This window comes from Notamacropus eugenii, chromosome 5 (genome assembly GCF_028372415.1).
Source record: "Notamacropus eugenii isolate mMacEug1 chromosome 5, mMacEug1.pri_v2, whole genome shotgun sequence".
NCBI lineage: Eukaryota > Metazoa > Chordata > Mammalia > Diprotodontia > Macropodidae > Notamacropus > Notamacropus eugenii.
Genome location: NC_092876.1, coordinates 209,882,483 through 209,903,024, shown reverse-complemented (window position 1 = coordinate 209,903,024; position 20,542 = coordinate 209,882,483). Strand labels below are relative to the sequence as shown.

General features: G+C 37.5%; 1 protein-coding gene across 4 annotated transcripts in view; it reads right to left on the bottom strand.

Annotated features, from left to right (window-relative positions):
• FMNL2 (formin like 2) overlaps positions 1-20,542 on the bottom strand; it is a 366,690-nt gene that overhangs the window by 62,537 nt on the left and 283,611 nt on the right. For all 4 annotated transcript variants that reach the window (XM_072611975.1, XM_072611974.1, XM_072611973.1 and 1 more), the window contains exons 7-9: positions 12,140-12,248; positions 9,872-9,948; positions 7,542-7,635 (exon numbers count right to left, since the gene is read on the bottom strand). In XM_072611975.1, coding sequence (XP_072468076.1) covers positions 7,542-7,635; positions 9,872-9,948; positions 12,140-12,248 — 280 coding nt within the window. The remainder of the gene's footprint in view (positions 1-7,541; positions 7,636-9,871; positions 9,949-12,139; positions 12,249-20,542) is intronic.

Below are 20,542 nucleotides of genomic sequence, written 5' to 3'. Positions count from 1 at the left end.
ATAATACGTAACTAGAAAAAAAAAAGATGCAATTCAAATACCACCTCCTACTTGAAGCTTTTCCTGTTGCCTCAACTGTTAGTACCCTCTCTCCACAATTGTTTTCTTTTTTTTTAAACTACTTTCTTTTTATTTAGATGTTCTCCTTTCCCTTTTCCTATTTATTCTGTATGTCTGGGTGCATATACTTGACTTCTCCATTAAAATGTTAAGAATGCAAGAATCCACAGCACTCAGAACTGTGCCTGGTAAACAGTAGGCACTTGATAAATGCTTGTTAAATAATGTATTTAACAAAGACTGTGGACTCTAGGCAGAGTCAGTTAACCTCTTACTAACTCAGGCAGCTCTCTAAATGAAGTTGAAGATTAGCTGTTGATCTACATTAACAAAGTGAGTTTCCTCATCAGGAATTCCCTATACCCCTGAAATCACAGATCAAAAACATTTAAAAAGTCATAAAATGTGACACAAACTCTGGCTAAATGACCTCATATCATCCTTTTTCTGGTCATTGCTTATTTTGTTGCTGCTAGAAAAGTTCTAGTCATATCCAATAGTATGAGGGCCAGATATTATACCAGATGTGTGTACTAAATACCTCCATGGAATAACCTTCTGGGACAGCTATCACATATTTCAGGCTTTCCTATGGCAAGTTTGCAGAAAGGATTCCCCCTTTGGGGGCCTGTAAGTGGGGTATTTTGAGAAATGTCACAGGGAGCTCTGCTCCAGAGCTGAAGGACAATGGAGCCTTTAATTCCTATTTACCTCTGCCCTTGGCACTCCCTTTCATGGAGTTGTCTAATATTGTTTAGAAAAAAACTATGAATAGTCCAATTCAGACTCTGCACTGTGTAATTAAATCATATAAAGCACATTACTAAACAATGCAAATATGAATTAATCATCTCAATCACTGAAACTATTTCCTAGTTCTTAAATACAATAGCAAGGGTTGAAGGTCTTATCTTCTGTTTTGTCTTATATAAATAACAACTAATTCCCTCCATGGACTTGCATACTTGTAAGTATATTTCTATAAGTCTTGCTTGATGGTACCTAAAAAAGGTGAAGTTTTGATTTTTTAATGACACAGATTCACTTAAAAGCATGCAAATCTTTGCCATCTAACAATCAAATTTTAATTTTCCTCACTACTGAAATATTAAGAGAAATCTCCAGAGATCTTAATTAAAATCAAATATTATGTTTGCTTAATGATTACTTTTTGAAATGTGAGGAAGTTATCTTAACCCTAAGTTCAAAAGCTTCTAAGGATAAGGAGAAAAGAGACAAAAGGTTTGGGGGACTGAGGAAGTGGTGAAGGAAAAGAGGACAGAGATTAGAAGAAAAATTACAGAGGTTCTGGTCAGATCTAAACAACAAGGGAAAAACGAGATGGGAATCAATACAAGCTTCCTAAGGAGCTACCCTAACACCACCCAAGTGGTAGGCCTGCTGTTTAATGAGCCAACAGTAAACCAATCTAATCAGATCCAAACTGGTGGCAGTCATAAGGATGCACATTTTTCTCTTAATATGAGAAATGCATCTATAAACAGGTACATGGTGTGGTTTTGAGAATGTGAATCTTTACATTAAAGGAAGCTCTATAAAAGCATGTAAAAATCATTCTTCATGCTCTTCCTATTCAAAGTCATGCGTGACACTGAAGCAGCTGGCAGGGCCGTTCTGTGCCAGACATAATCCTTCTATCCTGAAACATTAGAGAGGCTGGATTAGGTGGGATTACACTCTGAGTGATGCTGGAACCAAACCACGGTGTCTGCTCCCTCTCCTGCCCAATTTGGCCTGTTGTAAATAAAGCCTTATAGGCTTCTGAAATCCAGTTAAGAAAGTGTAGCAGAAGTGGCTTCTGATGTCCAACTGGCAAACCATGTAGGAATTCCCAAAGAAATCTTTCATCCACGGAAGGAAGAAGCAATGGACCCACGTGAGAGGTACCATGAATGGCAAGAACCTTGGGAGACACTTCACAAGTTTTTCACTGTTTCTACTGACAGATCAAAAGGAGGAGGGCCTTTAAAAATCAAACCTGGTCATTTTACTTTAAACCAGATGTTAGCACTCTGGAACCAAAGGAGTATGGTGAATTGTACTGCATCCTGATCAATTCCAGGTGCTTCCCCAAGAAGTCTGGACAATCTGGTAGATTTGGAGTTTCCTGAAGATATTACTGGAGTCACAGGAGGCAATCTGTTGTCAAGACCATCAAGCTCCAAATGATTTTTCCTCATTTTGATTCTCCCTAGCCCCATCCTCACCCAGACGATGGGAAAAGATAAGATGTGAGGTTTTTCCACACATAAAGGGGAAGAGACTAGGACAGGTCAAATGAGGAAAGGGGCAGAAAGAAGTCCAAAAGTTGGGACTTTTAGGTACCTAAAGGAATTCAGAAGCACTGAATAAGGCAGGGATGGGGAACCTGTGCGGCCTTTTGACTGAATCCATATGGTTCCCCACCCCCCGACTAAGTGATGTCACTACTTCAGACTGAGGTTGTTTTAAAAAGAAGCAAGGATTATCATGACTATAATCCTAGATCAGGTGGGGAGACTGTGGCCTTGAGGTCACAGGTGGCCCTCTGGGTCCTCAAGTGCAGCCCTCTGACTGAATCCAAACTTCACAAAACAAATCCCCTTAATAAAAGAATCTGTTCTGTAAAACTTGGATTCAGTCAAAAGGCCGCAACCAAGGCTCTAGAAGACCACATGTGGCCTAGAGGCCGTCTAGGGCCCTTCCCCTGTCCTAGACAGCCACCATGATGATTTCCGGGAAACACCATCATATCTTTCAAGACAAGGAAGACAGTTTCTAGGTTTGAGCGACACTATGATAATTGGGCAAAATTGAGATGGGTGACAATTCAAGAACTAAACAAAAGATACGAGAGAAGTTTTGGGGTTTGTTTGCACAAAGCTATGGACATCCAGTAAAATCTATTAAGGAGAAAGAATGGTGCTGATAGCTTAAAGTCTAAAATTTTATGCACAATTTGTCAATTTGGCAAAATATCTCTCCTCACTTAGCCACTCTTCATCTTTAGAAGTTAACATGTCCTTTTGCTCTTTCCCAGACTATCTAAGATCTATCGTGACAGCGGAACTCAAATGATGACACTTTCTTACATAGCGTGAGCTGAACGTTGCTTTTTCTTCCTACAAAAATAACTGATTGAAAGGGAAAAGATAAGACTGTGAGGCAAAGCTGATGCGTTCCCTGGTGACAAGTGTATGTATGTTTGTTTTTTTAAGTGCTGTGATGACTGAAGTCAGCCTAGTCACACAAAGGAAGAACTGAAACCAGGAGAAAAGACTGACATATAGATGAGATTGTGATTGAGGGGCAGGCCTGCTGTAAATCCATCACTAAAATCTTTCTACGTCAATGACTCAGAACCTCTCCATAAGACCAGCTCCACATAGTTAGAGCCAAATGCCCTAAAACTTCAGCAATGAAAACTAACTCAAGACAGAAGGAAAATTAAAAGAAAGAAAAAAATAAAAATGAACTGAAAGACTTGGTTTCAGTAATACAAAAAAAAATGTAATGAAGAAAGGAAGAGGAAACTTTTTAAAAGTATTCTGATGCCCAAGAGCCAAATCATGTAGGAATTTCCCAGAGAATCCCAACGCACAACACTGACCTTATCCTAATACTGAGACCAGCTTCATCAAATTGGAGAGAGGAAGTTACACAAATAAGTAGCTAGAAAGGAATGAAGGGGAGGTAGTGGTGGTAATGAGAGAGGGATAAGGGAGGGAAACCAGGCCTCTCTAATCTGACTGCAGGAACTAAGACTGAAGATCTGTAACAAACAAACAAAAAAACCCCAACCACATAACAATGTGTAACAAATCAGAGATAATGACAAGATCCAGTAAAAAAAAAAAATTAGTCTTGGTCTCATCTTTTCAACAATAAACAGTCGTTAGAGTGGGCATTACAGAGCATTGTGAACTCACTTGAGAAATAAATTGCCTTGTATACATACTGGGTTGTCCCAAAAGTCTTGGTGCAGTTCTCAGCTTAGTAAATAATGGCCACAAGCTTACCCCCCAAAAACCCCCAGCCATTTTTGAAACTTTGATTATTTAAATTTATTTTATACTTACTTTAGTATACAGTATTTAGTATATAGTATATTTCATATTTATAAAGTTTTATGAATTTTGGAAAATAAAGTTTTAGTTTTAATAAGATAGGACACCCCAGCACTGTGCATTCTTTGGGTGTGACAGCTCCTGAATGACACTCTCTCAGACCAGTGGATCGGTACAAGGGGCCTCTTGCTTGACCACTGTAGTCTGGATCTATCTCCATTAGAATTCTTCTTGTGGGGTAGGTCCCATATTCATCTAAACCTTCTTCTCTGGATGATCTTAAAGGCTGGGGTTACAAATGCAAATCCTTTCAGTCCTTGAACAGCCACTGGTGAAAATTTTTACAAGATTTGAAAACTGACAAGAGCCATATATGGTGCAAAACAGTCATTATGTTGAATTGTAATTATCATATCAATATTTTAGAATTTTATGTAACCTTTCAAATGTTGCTTTTTGAAATTTGTAGCATTTATGCTTCTGAAATTCATAAAGTTTAAAACACTAAGACTTTTGGGACAACCTTTAAATGCCTGGCTATGACAAGTGATCCCTAAGTCTTCAGGGATGCCTCTGTGACATGCAATGTTTATTGCAAGTTTTTCCATCTAAATTCATTTTCAATTTCATTCACCACAATGTGCTTTATTTCATTACATGTGTAAACCAAGGTACACTAAGGCTTGGCAAGGAATATCGTGCCCCTAAGTAAAGCCTAGGTTTAGCACTCTTCAAAATGTCAATGGACACTGTTCTGAAGTACTCTCTATTATTAAAAAGGATTGCTACAGATGCGATAAAAAAAAAACAAAAAAAAAAACAACCTTCCTGTTTTAGTAAGACTTTCTTAAAACAACAGAAGATTCTGCCCATTTTGCTTTGGAATATTAAATGCCTACATGAGGATGATGCAGTCTGGTACAGAGGGCAATCCCTGCAAGGACTGAAAGATGCCTCCCTTAGTGTTCCATTTTGAAACAATTAGCAGTGGGTCAAATTAGACATGAATGATTGGTTTGCTGGCTCTGCTAAAAGAAATGCTGAAGTAATTGCTAGATGCTTATTTAAGATCCAGAGTCTTTAATTTCCTTTGAGCATCTGGTACCAAATGTCAGCACTATGTTCTTCTGCATTATTACACTGACTTGAGAACTAAAGGTTTCAGTGACTTGAAAAAAGTTGCCTTGTTGGGGAAAATGGGGAGCCATCTCTGCTGAACCCCAGATTCAAATCTGAGCAGGGATAATTAAGTCCTTATCCTTCTGACATGGAGGGTCATCATAATGGAAGAGGTAAAAAACTGAGGAACCTAGGACTTTAAAAACTAAGCTTCTCAAGAACAGCGTTTCTTCTTTTGACATCTCCATAGTACAGTACTCTGCACAAGATGATAGTCAAAAAGAAACGTTAATGATGAGCTCTGATGTGCAGAGATACAACAGGCCTTGTACAGCAGAGTTTCCCAACTACTGGGTGACCAACACCTAAGGCATATTTTTTACAAACCTTCAAAATTTTTAATAATAGTAAATTAAAAAAATAACTGAGTACTCCTCTCTGTAAACTGCTTCTCCCAGATATAGTCTCCTCCATCTCCTAAGTTCTGGACTCCTGCCTTAGAATTTCGTTTTACTTAAATGCTGGCCTGAGCTGGGAAAGACTGTAAGACCTATGGTCTAGCATCTCAAGCCCATCAAAGCCAGATACACACGTCATGCCTTTGTTAAAAGGGCTAATGAAACAAAATCTAAAGAAAGATAACATAAAATGAAAGTTCTTTGCAAATGAGAGTTATAAATGACACTTAGACATGATTTCAAATATAACAAAGTAAAGAAACAAAAGTGAACTGAAATGAAATGAACATCTTCCTCATATTTACATGCAGAGCTTCTTAATGAAATGCAATACCATCTACCCTCAACCTGAACATTTGATATGATTCTCTTTCTTTGGGCACACTTACACAAAAGTTCAGAATTAATGGAAGCTAAACACCCCTACAGAAACAAGTTCTGTCCATGCAAAAAAAAAAAATCAACACTCAGACTGTTTAAAGAGATGATGGGGATTTAATTCGGCATCTTAAAACTCACATGAATGTTAGGATTATTTTCAAATCTAAGAATATAATCTGTCCCATACGATTAGATTCTGAAATTAGGTAATACACAGCAGAAATCCTTTATTATTCTCATGTCAAGAGATAGGATAAATGCCTACTTTCTCAGTTAGCGATGTCGTATGAACAATATTTCCTCTATGTTATTACTATTTCTGCAGACCATGATTTGCCCTGTAGCATATCCAAACTCAGGCAACAGAGAATCACGACAGGGAATTAATGAAGTTTCCAGAGCAGAGAGTACCTGGTTAATGACATTTTTAAAGACTCATTTTATAAAGTTACATTAGGTACACACATCAATATTCTTGGCCCTACATGTTTTGTTCAGAAGACACGGACTTTCTGTGATTCCATACTAGAAAATGGAAGTTCTCTTCACTCTTCCTAAAGTTAAGCTAGAGCTGAGGTTGTTACTTCCATTGTCATCTGGACATCACTTGGGCTCTTGAAACAGCAGAAATTACACATGAAGGACATAGAAAAATACCTTCTATTTCCATATGTCCACCAAAAAAGGCAATATGCCAAACTGACCATTTAAAAAGCAGAATGGCCAGCCACATTTTGTCACTGCGCGCAGCTTGCTCTCATTTGGTCCCCTTTGTGCTCCTACCCTTCTTCCATTGTGGAGCCCTAATATCAATCACTGGACCATGAAGGGCTCTTCAGCTCAACACCTCAATACCGAAGGGAAATGTAAGCTCCTTAGGATCAAGAGAATGTACTGGGATTACTGAATGCTACTTTCATCTGAAGTTACCTACAAGGAACATAAGTCATTGAACCACTTCTCCAATATCTATTCTTGCTCATATTTACCTACTTTCTTATGCTTTGCCTATGACTAGATCACCTGTTTTAAATTATAAACTCTTAAAATCAGAGGTTGTGTTTATTTTTTTCATTTTGTCCAATACCCAGCAAGAGCATATAATAAATACTACTTGATAATGGTAGCAATGATGAAAAGGGCTCATAAAATTTTATAGAGCATGCCACCAAATATGGGTCCTAATGAAAGCCACATATATCAAACTGACTATCCCATTCTCATGCCACCTGAAGGTAAAAGTTAATAATACAAGTATTCTGAATCACAGTCTGAAGGCTAAAAACATTTCATTGCTCTATCCAGGACATTTTTTCCCCTTGAGGAATATTGCAAAATTTAATAACCATATTCTTTAGGCTCCACAGCAAGGAAAAAGATCAATTGTTTAGGATTGTTAGTATTTAAAAGAGACCAGTACACGCACATTCCACACCATAAATTTGGAGTCTCTTACCTCTTTAAAGTTATCAAATGCTGATAAAATGATTTCATGCCCTCCTCTTACAAGACAAACAGCTGCCAACAGTTCTAACACAAGGGCTTTCGTTCTGTCAAAACAAGAAAGAAAAAAAACCCAAAATCAATGATAACATGATTAATTAAATCCTCCTAGGAAAAATGGATGCAGTGATATGAAATACATTTCTGTCTTCTGCGTATGTTTTTAATTTTACTAGCTTACAATTCTCTCTATGATTTGTCTAAGATAGCAAACTTATGACCCATTTGACAGGCCTGCCCCATTTTCACTAACATAGAAATAAGATTGTTATTGAAAAATTGAAAAGAGAATTACACTCGCTATTAAACTCTGGGTAAGGATATCATCCCCCACCTTTAATGCTGAGTGATAACAGTTCTGGTTGGCTTTAAAATCAACAGATTTATGAGCTGAATAGCAATAGGAAATTTTGAAACATTAGGAAAAGAAATCATTGGTTAAATATTTTCTCCATGCTATGGAAACAAAACTATTTCATTTGTCTAAAAAGTTCAAAATCAAATTAAATAAATGCTCTCATGCTTCAAACGTGCTCATTTGCAGATGGCTATGAATAAATCCTCTGTGACAATGTGCGTTTGTAACCAGCTTACTCTCCCTCCCTATGTAGGTGACTTGGAACTAGCAAATAACAGCTGTGCTAATATACAGATATTTTCCCTGTCCCCAGAACAAAAATAAAACTACATCTGAAAATATTATTGGAAGGAAAACTTGGAGAAAAAAATTTCTAAACTTTCAAAATAAAATGCAACAAGGGTGTATCATATGCCAGCTTTTGGTGCCAATGTAATCTGGAGTAGCATGCCTTGGAGAAAGGCTCTTACATGGCACTTAAGACAAAGGTTTGTGACAGCCAATGATATAAAAAAGTCCTAAACAAAAACAAATGAGATTTTGGGGCATGAAGGCTAAGAATGTACACCAAGAGGATTATACCCAATTTTAATGCTAACCACAGGAAGTGAATCTGCCAACTCCCCAAAAGCCCCTCACTTGAAATAAAAAATGGTGATCCAGTTGGAGAGGATCTCATTTCAAACCAGATTCTTCAGGATGCATAATAGTTCTTTAGGTATATGATCGATATACATCAATCTTTAGAAAACTGACAAAAAGTAGAATGTAACTAGAACATTATAAAATATTCTGCTGGACTATTAATTATCATGGGGCAACTTTGAAGATAATGAAGAGACCCTTCTGGAGATAATCTGTGATTTAAGAAGACATTCACATGAATTATACACACATGTCCAAGATACACATATGCAGACACATATGCACATGCATGCAGTGCATATAATATACATAGGGATAAGGATGGGGATTGGAACCAAGATTTCATTTCAAGAGAGAATGCTGAGGTGTCCTCTCTATCGATGCCTATCAGCACCTTCTCTACTACTTACTGTTTTCAAGAATTGCCAAACACACAATCAGGATGAATGATTTGCCCACAGGGTATGTAGCCAGTATATGTCAAAGGGGGAACCGGAACCTAGGTTTTCTTTGCTTTTATGTTTTGTTAGGTCATTATGCCATGCTGCCTCTAATAATAATAGACATACATGCATACATAAATGCACTGGTGAAAGGAGCACCCATAGCAATGAGAACACAGATCCATTTAAGCATATAATGATAAATATGCATATATACACATATAGACATATAACCTATATGCAAAGTTAAATACACTGATACAAATATACACCCATGTGCTTTGAAAACAAACTAAAGGAACATACCTTCCTTTTACTTTTCAAGACTCAAAAGTTTAGACACACAGTTCTAGTTTCCAGCCCTAATAAAAATTATTCTATGTAGACTTTCTTGAACTACCCTAATAGCAAAGACCACAGGTCTCAAGGGGATATAATAGGAGTAGGGAGAGCGTTTTCTGTAAAAATATTCCCACACGAGTGATGACACTATTGAGTGATGACATATACCAAAGATATAAGTAGAGGTTCACAAGATTCTACTAGTATCACATTCTTAGATCTCCTTACTTCATCTAACAGACTTGAGGATGAAGATAATGGGGGTGAGGGGTTTAGGCCTAGCAAGCAAAAAAAACTAATGAGATCTAAAAGTTACCAGCGTCACCATTTAACTGTGCTATATGAAATCGCTAAAATAGAAACTCTTTAAACCTATAGTATCATGTTTCATTCCAGAAAGAAATATAGGCAGGTTCCATAAGTTAACTAGACCAAATAGAGTTTAAATCTATGACTCAGTTTGCATTCATCTTGTATAACACAAAATAAGCTTACCTGGGGTTTTTGTTGTTCAAACTTAGTGCAATTTCATTAACAGCATGGGGATGGGACATGACCATGTTGAAGCCATACTGAAATTGACAGAAAAACAGAACATTTGCAGTTCAGTTTGGGGGCTGCCAAATGTTTATTTTTTCAAAAAACAAATTAAAAGTTTTAAAGCCTAGCCTGTTTCCATAGAAACCATGACCAGAATATCTAAACACTGCATTTGGCAACTTTTATGATTTCTGTAAACTTTTGGTAACTTCTGTAAAATCTGAATGATTAACAAGATTCTGGCCAAGTCACAGAATTAGCCTGAGGAGTGGGAAGTCACCATTAGAGAAGTCATAGTCCTAAGTCATCGAATTCCGACCCTTTTTGTCATCAGGTAGTCATTTTCTTCGTACAGTCATCCTTACAGTAATTATAATAAAGTGGTTTCCATCATCATTTTTACTGTATACAAGGGTGAACAAAGACAAAAGTATATGAAGGGTTATAACCAAAGGTCCCCAAAGCAGCTAATGATATTAGCGTTAATTTTTAGTCACAGTTTTTTATCTCCCTTAATGTCCTCAGGATGGCTTTCTTTTTCCCCCTTTATTTTCACTTTTGTGGAGTTCTTATTTGTTTCTCTACAAGTCTTTTATATTTATCTTTCAGAAGAGTTTCAATTGGATGTCGTCAGTTTGCCATAAATAAACAACAATTACATATTTCTAAAGAACTCTTAATTGGCTACACCATATCATTGTTTAAGCCGAGGGAAAAAAAAGGTCTAGAAGCTTAGTTCCCTGTTACCAAAAGCTCTTGCTCATCCCTTTTAGCACTGCATGGCATTCTCCTCCTGCCTATCAGAACTGGCAAGATTTGCCAGAGATTCTAGCTGAGTGTCTAAATATAATCATAGCCACAACCACCCATGGAAAATCCTGTCTTGAGGAGGGAGCAGAACTGCCCTTTACCACAGGCATGAAGGAGAATACATTGCTTCTGGACTTAAATGATGCTGACAATATCTCTATCCCAACACGTTTCTCTGTCTAGTTTCCTCTGCCTGATTTAAACCCTATAACCCTAACCTCTGTTCCGATACTTGGACTCCATTTCTGCTAGTGCTCTGTTGCTCAGTTTGTATCTATAGAAACTGAACCTTGTCTATGTAGCCCAATTAGATTCTCTTGTCTAGTTCATGTCTTTGGAAACTTACCCAGAGTCATCTACTGAGACCATGAAGCTTGCCTATTCCCTCTAGTATGACCTAACCATAATTCTGACTTCTGCTTTACCTACATTAATAGGACTTGCATACCCATTCCTCATACTTGGGTTTATACTACCTGATCTACTGGATATGCGTTCTTGGCTGCACATTACACTTTCTACTAAGTCCCACAAACAAGACCGAGGTCTCAGTGCCGGCTACTCTGTTTGGCATCCAAAGCCTTTTTGTAACCTGGTCTCTTCCTCCCTTTTCAGTTTTATTACATGTTAACCCTCCTCCCTCCAAGTACTCTGTCCAATGACATTGGACTCCTTAAGGTTTTTGCACAAGATAATTCATCTTCCCTGGCTATCCCCCATTCCTTGAATTCTCTTCCTTCTCATATCTACCTCCTAGCTTTCCTGGCTTCCTTCAAGTCTGGGCTAAAATCCCTTCTCCTATGAAAAGTCTTTCCTGATTCCCCCAATGCTAGTGCCTGCGTATTGTTGATAGCATACGATTCATCTGGTCTTCATCTTATTTGTACATAGTGGTTTGTGTGTGGTCTCCCCCATTACTGGACTGAGTTTCTTGAGTGCTGGAACTGTCCTTTGATTTTCTATGTGTCCCCAGATGCGTAGCTCAGTGCCAGGTACAGCAGGACACTTAATAAATTCTTGTTCACCTAACAGTTGGCCTGCCCTTTTCTGTTGTTGCTTATGTTCTGACAATGATACTGTCTCTTATGGACAAAAATATTCTCCGAAATTGGAGACAAGGAAAATCAGTTTATTTTTATAGAGAAAAAAATGTTCCCCATTACTTATTTCCCTCCAGATTAGTAAATAACATCAGAATGACGGAAGCAGACCACATTTTAAGCTTCTAAGTCATTAGAATTTTCTTTCTGACCATAGTATCATATTGGAAATTTGGGGACATTCAAAGTGGAAATAATGTAAAAAAGAAAATTAAAATATGGTCTAAGTTCAATTTGTCTAGATGGACAAGTGGACCTTTGGGGGGGAAAAGCAGACGAATCTAGCAACAGTTCCTGAAATAAGAATACATACCTGGTAATTCATGATGGCACGTAAACACATGATACAGACGTGAACATCATCTTTTTTACTCACTAATCTTGAATTTTTCAGAGTTCTTCTGCTTGGCAAAGTATTATAGCTGCAATTGAAAAGGGTAACCTTTATAAAACAACAGACCACTTCTATTAGCTGGGGGAATATGTAACTTCAAAAATGGATTTTTCCTACCTTAATGACTGGTTTTAATAATGTACATTACATGATTCTCCCAGTGCCCGGGGTGCAAAACATGTACCAAGTGCAAAAATACCAATGCAAAAATGGCCATCACAAAGCCTTCCTTCAAACTAACACCTGTGTTGTTTGACATAATGGCTCAACACCTTGACATGCTCAGTTGGTTATGCACAAGACACTAAAATGCATCCTACATTGATGGTACACATTCAATGGATGCAGAAAGCCTTAAAACCCACATGAGCAATGTTGGACAGCTACTGGTTCCTAATGAATAAGCTACGTTAGCTTTGCAAAAGTGACCTGAGGCCAAGATGCATGCCATCCTAAATGCAGCAAAGAGGTGAGAGGCAGGATAAGCCTTAGCTTTGTGACTCCATCACTCTTTGAACATGTGGCACATCTCAAACTCGGCATTCTCATCCAAACTTGCCATCTGTGTCATCTAGAAGCTCCTGTTGTGCTACTGCAGACCTAAGCAAAGCAGCACACCCAGGCAGGACCAAACACTTAATGGTGCCAGGCCTTTGAACTCTTAACACTGTGCAAATGATTCTGGGAGCAGTCACTCACCTAAAGGCAGGTACAGTAGCAGAATCTTGGATGAAAATATGGAATGTGGGAGCAAGAGAGAGAGAGAAAGAAAGAGAGGGAAACGGGGGGAGAGAGGGAGAGAGGGAGAGAGAGAGAGAGAGACAGAGAGAGAGAGAGAGAGAGAGAGAGAGAGAGAGAGAGAGAGAGAGAGAGAGAGAGAGAGAGAGAGAGATTTGCCCATGCTTTTAATATTGGACTTCCCTCTTTGTCACTTACAATGAGAAACTTTTCATTATTAGGAGATCTTGAAGAAAAATAGCCTAGACAATGATCTTGTAGCAGCAACACAAAAACAACTCTACGGGAACCACACATCACAATTCTCTGATTTCAGTTCTGGTTGTGCACACAGGCTCTCAGTATAAAAGCATAGGATTCTAGTTTTTCTTTCCAAGCACAAGACAAAAGCAAATTTCAAAAATGGAAAAATTATTTCCTAAGAAAGACGCCAATGGTAGAAATACCCTCTCAAAACAAGTTTTTTCTCGCCCCCCCACCCACACTGCTGTACTAAAGTAGAAATGTAGATGAATATTTTGTGATTAACATACTTCTCAAAAAACCTAACAGATGGTTAATGATTTAAAACGTCCATGGGTATTTTGACAGGCAGATGATTATCTAAATTTCTCTTACTGAGAATGCCAATTGATGTCAATTAATCTTCAAAAGCAACTAAGGAGAATAGAGGAGGGAGACTTAGTCTTATAAATAGACCTACTATTTGGCCAAATTAATTTCAGGAAAGGATTACAACAAAACACCCTTTTCTACAAAGTCAAATTTTCAGCTATCAGACTACCTTGATTTTGCTAGTTATAAAAAGGGGACTGTATTTCAAAATTTCTTGCTTTGTTTGTTTGCAGCTGGAAATAAAATCTCCAAATTTCACCAATTATGCCATGTCTTACTTCAATTGTTTATGGGAAAATAAAAGAAGCTGAAGTTAAAGAAACAGCATATGTGTGTGTGTATGCACACACACACACACACACACATGCACACAAACTCACTATCACTAATTTTTAAATTCAATTATCATTTCACCAGGACACATAATTCACATAGAGCAACTAGGTGGTACAGTGGGTAGAGCACTGGGCCTGAAGTCAGGAAGCCTTGTCTTCTTGTGTTCAAATTTAGCCTTAGACCCTTACTAGCTATGTGACCCTGGACAAGTCCCTTCACCCTGTCTGCCTCAGTTTCTTCATCTGTAAAATGAGCTGGAGAAGAAAATGGCAACCACTCCAATTTCTTTGCCAAGAAAATCCCAAATAGGATCACGAAGAGTCGGACATGACTGCACAGTGACTGAACAACAATGTCAGTTCACTGTAACCACAACCAGAGCACAATTGTTAACACATTTCTTGGAAGTCTCACCGAAACTTGTACTTCTTTAAACAATCACCACACTGCCAGTCTGACCCAAACATGTTTAATCTGCATAGTCTACAAGTTAGGTTTCTCCTTTTCTCCTGCTTTCCCTCTGTTGTTTTTCCCTCTCGGTATTTATTTTCTAGTTGGACTCAGTCTAAAGTACATAGTAAACAATGTGCTAGGGAGATAGTCTTCATCTCTCTGATTGAAAGCATCTCCTGCTACCTGAACAAAAGGCCTCCAAAATCACCAAGAAAGGAAAGTATAATTTCGTTAAAAATTGAGAAACTCTCTTATTTTTAGCCATAAACGCTAAAGACGTATTTAACAATGTAAAAAAACTCATCTATGGACCCCAGATATGCCATACCAGCAACTTTCATTTACCTCCAGTCCTTCCAAATAAATGTTAATTATTTTAGCAAGTGGAACAAGCTAGTATATTTCGTGGTCTTTTCCAGCAATTAAGCAATTCATTTAGTAACTATGGATGCTATATTATTTTCTTTCCTTCATTACAGTTCTATCAATCCAATACTAGGGATGTATACAATAAGTACCTTTTTATAAAGCTAAGATGTGTTTTAATGATTCAAAAGGATTTACAAGCCATATTTGTATGGCTTATATTACAACTTATGTGTTTAAATTACAACCTCCACAATTTATGTTATAATGAAGACTCTTGCAAAATTATTTGACAAGTATAATTTCACAAAACTACATGTTTAAATAAAATGTTTCCATTCATATCAGTAGTATGTTATTCCCAAATTTATCTTATATATCATTTAAAAGAGAAGGGCAGACTCATGTAATTGACAGAAAACTGATCTTGAAGCCAAGTTAACCTTGGATTCAAGTCGCAATTCTAACACATACTAGCTATGGGACCTGGGACAAATCACCCAACCTCAAAGCAAATCTCTAAATTGAAATGGTTCAGCCATTCGGGAGAACAATTTGGAACTATTCCCAAATGACTATAAAACTATGAATACCCTTTGACCCAGCAATAATGACACTAAGTCTGTATTCCAAAGAGATCAAAAGAAAGGGAAAAAGAGCCACGTGTAACAAAATTATTTATCATAGCTCTCTTTTGGGTGGCAAAGAATTGGAAACTGAGGAGATGCCCATGAATTGGTGAATGAGTTGTGGCTTATGATGAAGGGGATGGTTTCAGAAAAACCTAGGGAGACCTTCATAAGCTGATGCAAAGTGAAGTGAGCATGATTAGGAGAACACTGTACATAACGATAACAATATTGTAACAATAATCAACTGTGAAAGACATGGCTACTCTTATCAATACAATGATCCAAGACAATTCCAAAGGACTCATGATGAGAAATACTATCCATCTCTACGGAGAGAACTGGTGAACTCTGAGTGCAGATTGAAGCATATTTTTTCTACTTTCTTTCATTTTCTTGCTTTTTTTTTTAAACAACATGGCTAATATGAAATCTATTTTGAATTACTTCATACGTACATTAGGTACTATATTATTTGCCTTTGCAATGGCTAGGAGAGGGCTGAAGGGAGGGAGAGAATTTTGGACTGAAAAATAAACATTTCCAAAAAAAAAAAAAAAAACCTGCACTGCCAAAAAATAAAAAAGACTCTAAGTCGCAGAAAAATGGCAAATCTAAATTGGCAGCAGAGTTTCCTTATTTAGGGATTTCCTATCTCAATGAAACTATGGGTCTAGCTTTATTCTATCATTTAAAATATACTATATGTTAAAACCAATATGAATAATTATTAAAGCAAATATTTAAGAAGTTAATATATATTCTATATGTACAAAATATAACTATTAAGTAACAGAAGTTGATTTTGCTATCCATTCAGTTAAATCAATTTCATTACTTCATACATACACCTTTCTCCACATACATATATAGGTATATATATGCATACTGAATAGATTAAGCAGACACATGTACAGGCACACGCACACACACACACACACACACACACACACATACAGGAGACAGGATGTCTAACATAATGGATATAGGGTTAGTCTTGGAATCAAGAAGAGCTAGGGTTAAAGTTTCAGAAACCTACTAGCTGTGTGAAGATGAGGAAGTTAACTTTAATCAATGAACATTTATTAAGCACTTACCACGTGTGAGTCACTGCTAAGCACAGGAGAAACACTCTACCCTCAAAGAGTCTGTAGTCAAGTGGAAGGAGACAAAATGCACATAGACAGGTAGACACAAGATCAACAAAGTTATTAGGGGGCAGGGAGTAGATGTCAACAGTTAGAGATCAGGAAAGAAGGTACTTGAGCTAAGTCAAAGGAAATTAAAGCTTTCAAGAGACAGAGGAGAGGAGGGAGAGTATTCCAAGAAGGAGGGGGGATGGAGTAGGGAGGGAAAGACCAAATAAAAATAAATAAGCCTTCAGTTGATTACTTAAAAATGACACTTAGTTGCCAAAAAATACCAAGATCAATATTTTCATTTTTCTTTGGGAATGAAATTGGGATTAAGTGAGTTGCCCAGGGTCACACAGCTAATAAGTGTCTGGGGCCACATTTGAACTCAGGTCCTCCTGACTTCAGGGTCAATGATATCCACTGTGCCACCTAACTATCCCTAAGGCCAAGTATTTTCAAAGTATACTGTATTATAGTTGGTCTATACTGGGCTAGACAGAAGTAAGGATAAAAAAAAAAAAGAGAGAGTTGGAACTTGACTCAATAATAACCAATCAAGCTCTCATGTTAAAACCTTGCTGCCTGCAACCATATGTGCTGGCTTGTTCCTTGCCAAAGTGTTTATTTCCTGTCATACAGAAATAGCTTTTTTCTTCAGCTATTTATGGGTGTCATTTTTTTCCTGGCCACCAATTATTTCAACCACTATGGAAGCTCAGTTTGCCACAGTATCAAAGTTTTTTTTTTTTTGCCTTTTTTTCTGTATTTTGTGTCAGAATGCAGAATGATAAATTTACTTAGCTGGTTTGAGGGACCATTTTACATTTCAAAGACACAGGACCCAGATTAGTTTCCTTTGTGACTTGTTTCTTATCAGTCCCACTCACTTCGTTTTTTCTTAATGAGAAGAAATGTTATTTTTAAAAATCTTTTCAGGTACATTTTTTCTCTTTAATCATATGATGAAGAACTAGATAGGGACCTGACCTGTAATTTCTTTGGTATAAGGAATTCATGGGCAAAGAAACTCTCCTGCCCAAAGTCACACATCCAGTATGCATCAGAGATGGGACCTGAATTCAGATTTTCCTGGCCTCAAGTTCAGCTTTCTCTCTAGCACACCAAGCTTCCTCTTTTATAATATTCAATACTAATCAGTAGGAAATTCTGCACTATATTTGGTAATTCTTATTCTAAAAGCATCCCCTCCACCCCCAATATAATGTTTCAATTAAATGCCACTAAATCTTTCTAACCAAACCAATGGCCTCTAGAAGACACTCAATTGGGACCCTCATGAAATCCAGTAAGCTGGATTTCACTGATTGTTGCAATGGCATGAAGAACATATACCACCGGTACTCAGTGGGCATATTTTCTTTGTTGTGACAACCTTTGCACTTGTGTATTTTATTTCCTTTAATTACCTCCTCTTTGTATACCCTTGCTTTTGTCCAGCCTACATACAAACAATAGTAGAAAAAATATGGTTTTTTTATAGTTGCCCTAATATACTGTAGTCATTACCATGGAATACTTTTAAATATCAATAAGTATTACAATGATTATTTAACTCATCTCTTTACAATTCTACCTTAATTTATTGACATAAGTTTAAAGACAACGGGTGTTTTTGTAAGGGATCGTCTAGAGCAGGTATTGTTAGCCTGGGGTCCACAAAAGGGGTCTGTCTGTTTACAGGTGAGATCTGTAAACTTAGATGTAGAAAAAAATTATATCTTTATTTCAATATAACTGGGTTCATTTGTAATCCTAAGTATTTTACGAGATGATTCTGAGATGGGGTTGATAAGATTCACTAGACTTCCATGGGAGTCCATGACACAAAAAGAGCTTTAGAACCCCTAATTTAAAGTAATGAAACATGTTGCTGAAGTTTTCTAGTGTAAGGTACTACCCCTTTCATATGTGAATAGTTTAGCTGTTGAAAAGAGGCAGAGAAAAGAACTTGTATGCATGAAAACCTGACAACATCCATATGTAAAGAAATACAGATTGGTAGGAGGGATAGCGAACTGCCCCTCAGATGAATGGACTGGGAGCAGCACTTTGAGGGGAGAGAAATGACCCAGGCTGCAGGGCACTGTAGAGTCTCTCAGCTCATTTATATGTGATTGTTTTTCATGTTTAAGAGATTAGAAGTGACAAGGTGGTAAATCAAATAATGTTGGAGACTATGGAAGATTAAATAAAGACCATGGGTCTCATAATTGACAGGTGGATTTCATTAGTTTTACCTCACAAGGGAGCCTCTATGAACCTCAGATCTGAGGCATGAACAGTGAAGAAACCAGTCATTGGAAGAAACAGCTGTGATGAAGCCAAGTTAGAAGGCAAGAAGGAGAATAAGCAGACAGAAAAGTTTCAGTGGCTGTGCCTATAGTAGGCTGATAGGAAGGGAGTCATTCCTAGTCACACTGGCTCAATAAAAAAGGCGCTGATCAGGCTGGAAGACTCTCCTTAGTTGAGCTACTACTCTCTACTGCCACCTCAGCTTTTAGAGGGAAAAAAAGAGAAAACAGGCTTCCCATGTGTTTTGCTATCTAAAAAGACTTGGATCTTACTAGACTCTGAAGAACCCTGCTGAAGGAGGAGCTAGCTCTGCTTATTTGCATTGTCCACTAAGCCAACCTGAGGAGTTCTGCCGTGAGCTCTGCTCAACATATTATAATATGTTGAGAGCTGAATGGACAGCCCAGAATGTTGCTGTGTGAAGCACTGGCTGAATTTACCTACGTTATACAGAGAGGCAACTCGAAAAGCTTTAAATATTCTCTGACTTACGGGAACTGCTGCTCATTAAAATATTGTGACATGATTTCAGTACCTTTTAAATGGGTAATTTTGAACTGAAAGAGCCTGTCACTGTTTCATCCATTGAAGAAGAACAGACTTGCTCAGGGGAGCAAGGACCAGAAGGGAAGCAGTTAGCAAATAAAGTCTGGGTGTGTATACTGAGGGGCCTAAGGATTATCTAGGTCTGAAGTCAAGAAGTATGAGTTGTTCTGTGGAAATGGGTTTCTGCATCTGTGTTCTTCTTCCTCCCAGGAACAATAAATTTGTAGGTGAGTGAGTGTGACCCAAGTTTATGTGTGTGGAATATGATATCTGGATCATTAATGACTCACTTTGAGCATGACGTTAAAATTATTATTGCTTTTGCTGTATCATTTATAGTAAATGTTTCACAATTAAGAGCTAATGATGTCATGGTGATTGATTCTGAATAAAATGTAAGACATACCAGTGGGTGATCAGGAGCTACAGTTTTAAATAGTAAGAGTATTCTTTCCCCTCTGCCTCTAACAGGGTTAATCCTTCTCTCTGCCTGGCATTTAAAGGCCTTCAAAAATCTTGTTTGAGCTTATCTTTGCAGGCTGATTACACATCATTACACTTATGTTCTCTCTGCCCGTTGCTCCTCATATGACTTACGTCTCCATTTCACCTCCATGCCCTTGCATAGACTGTCCCCAATCCCTGACTTTTTTTTTTCATCTTTACCTCTTGACATCCCTAGCTCCTTCAAGACTCAGGTCAAGTACCACTTCTTCTCAAGGGGTCTTTCTTAATGCTGCAAGCACTTTATTCAAATTCTATGGCACATTTAACTCTCTCTCAATTGATCAGCACATATTTTATTTCCAGTTGTTTGTTATCACAATGTTGCTATGAACATGTTGGCACATTATGATTTTTTTTCCTGACTGTCAATAACCTCTTCAAGGTATAATCCCAGTAGTAGAAGCTCTGGGTTAAATGGCAAATTTAATGTCTTTTTCAACATAATTGTAAATTATTTTCCAGAAGAGCTGGGCCAATTCACAATTATACAACAATAAATTAACATGCTTGCCTTTCCACAGCCCCTTTACTATGGAACTTTCCTATCTTTACCACTTTACTAATTTCAAGGAAGCGATTCATCAGAGTTGCATTAATTTTCATTTCTGTAAATATAGAGATGATAGGCAACTGTTCAGAAAGTGGTTAACCGTTTGGAATCCCTTACAATCCTTAATTATAAA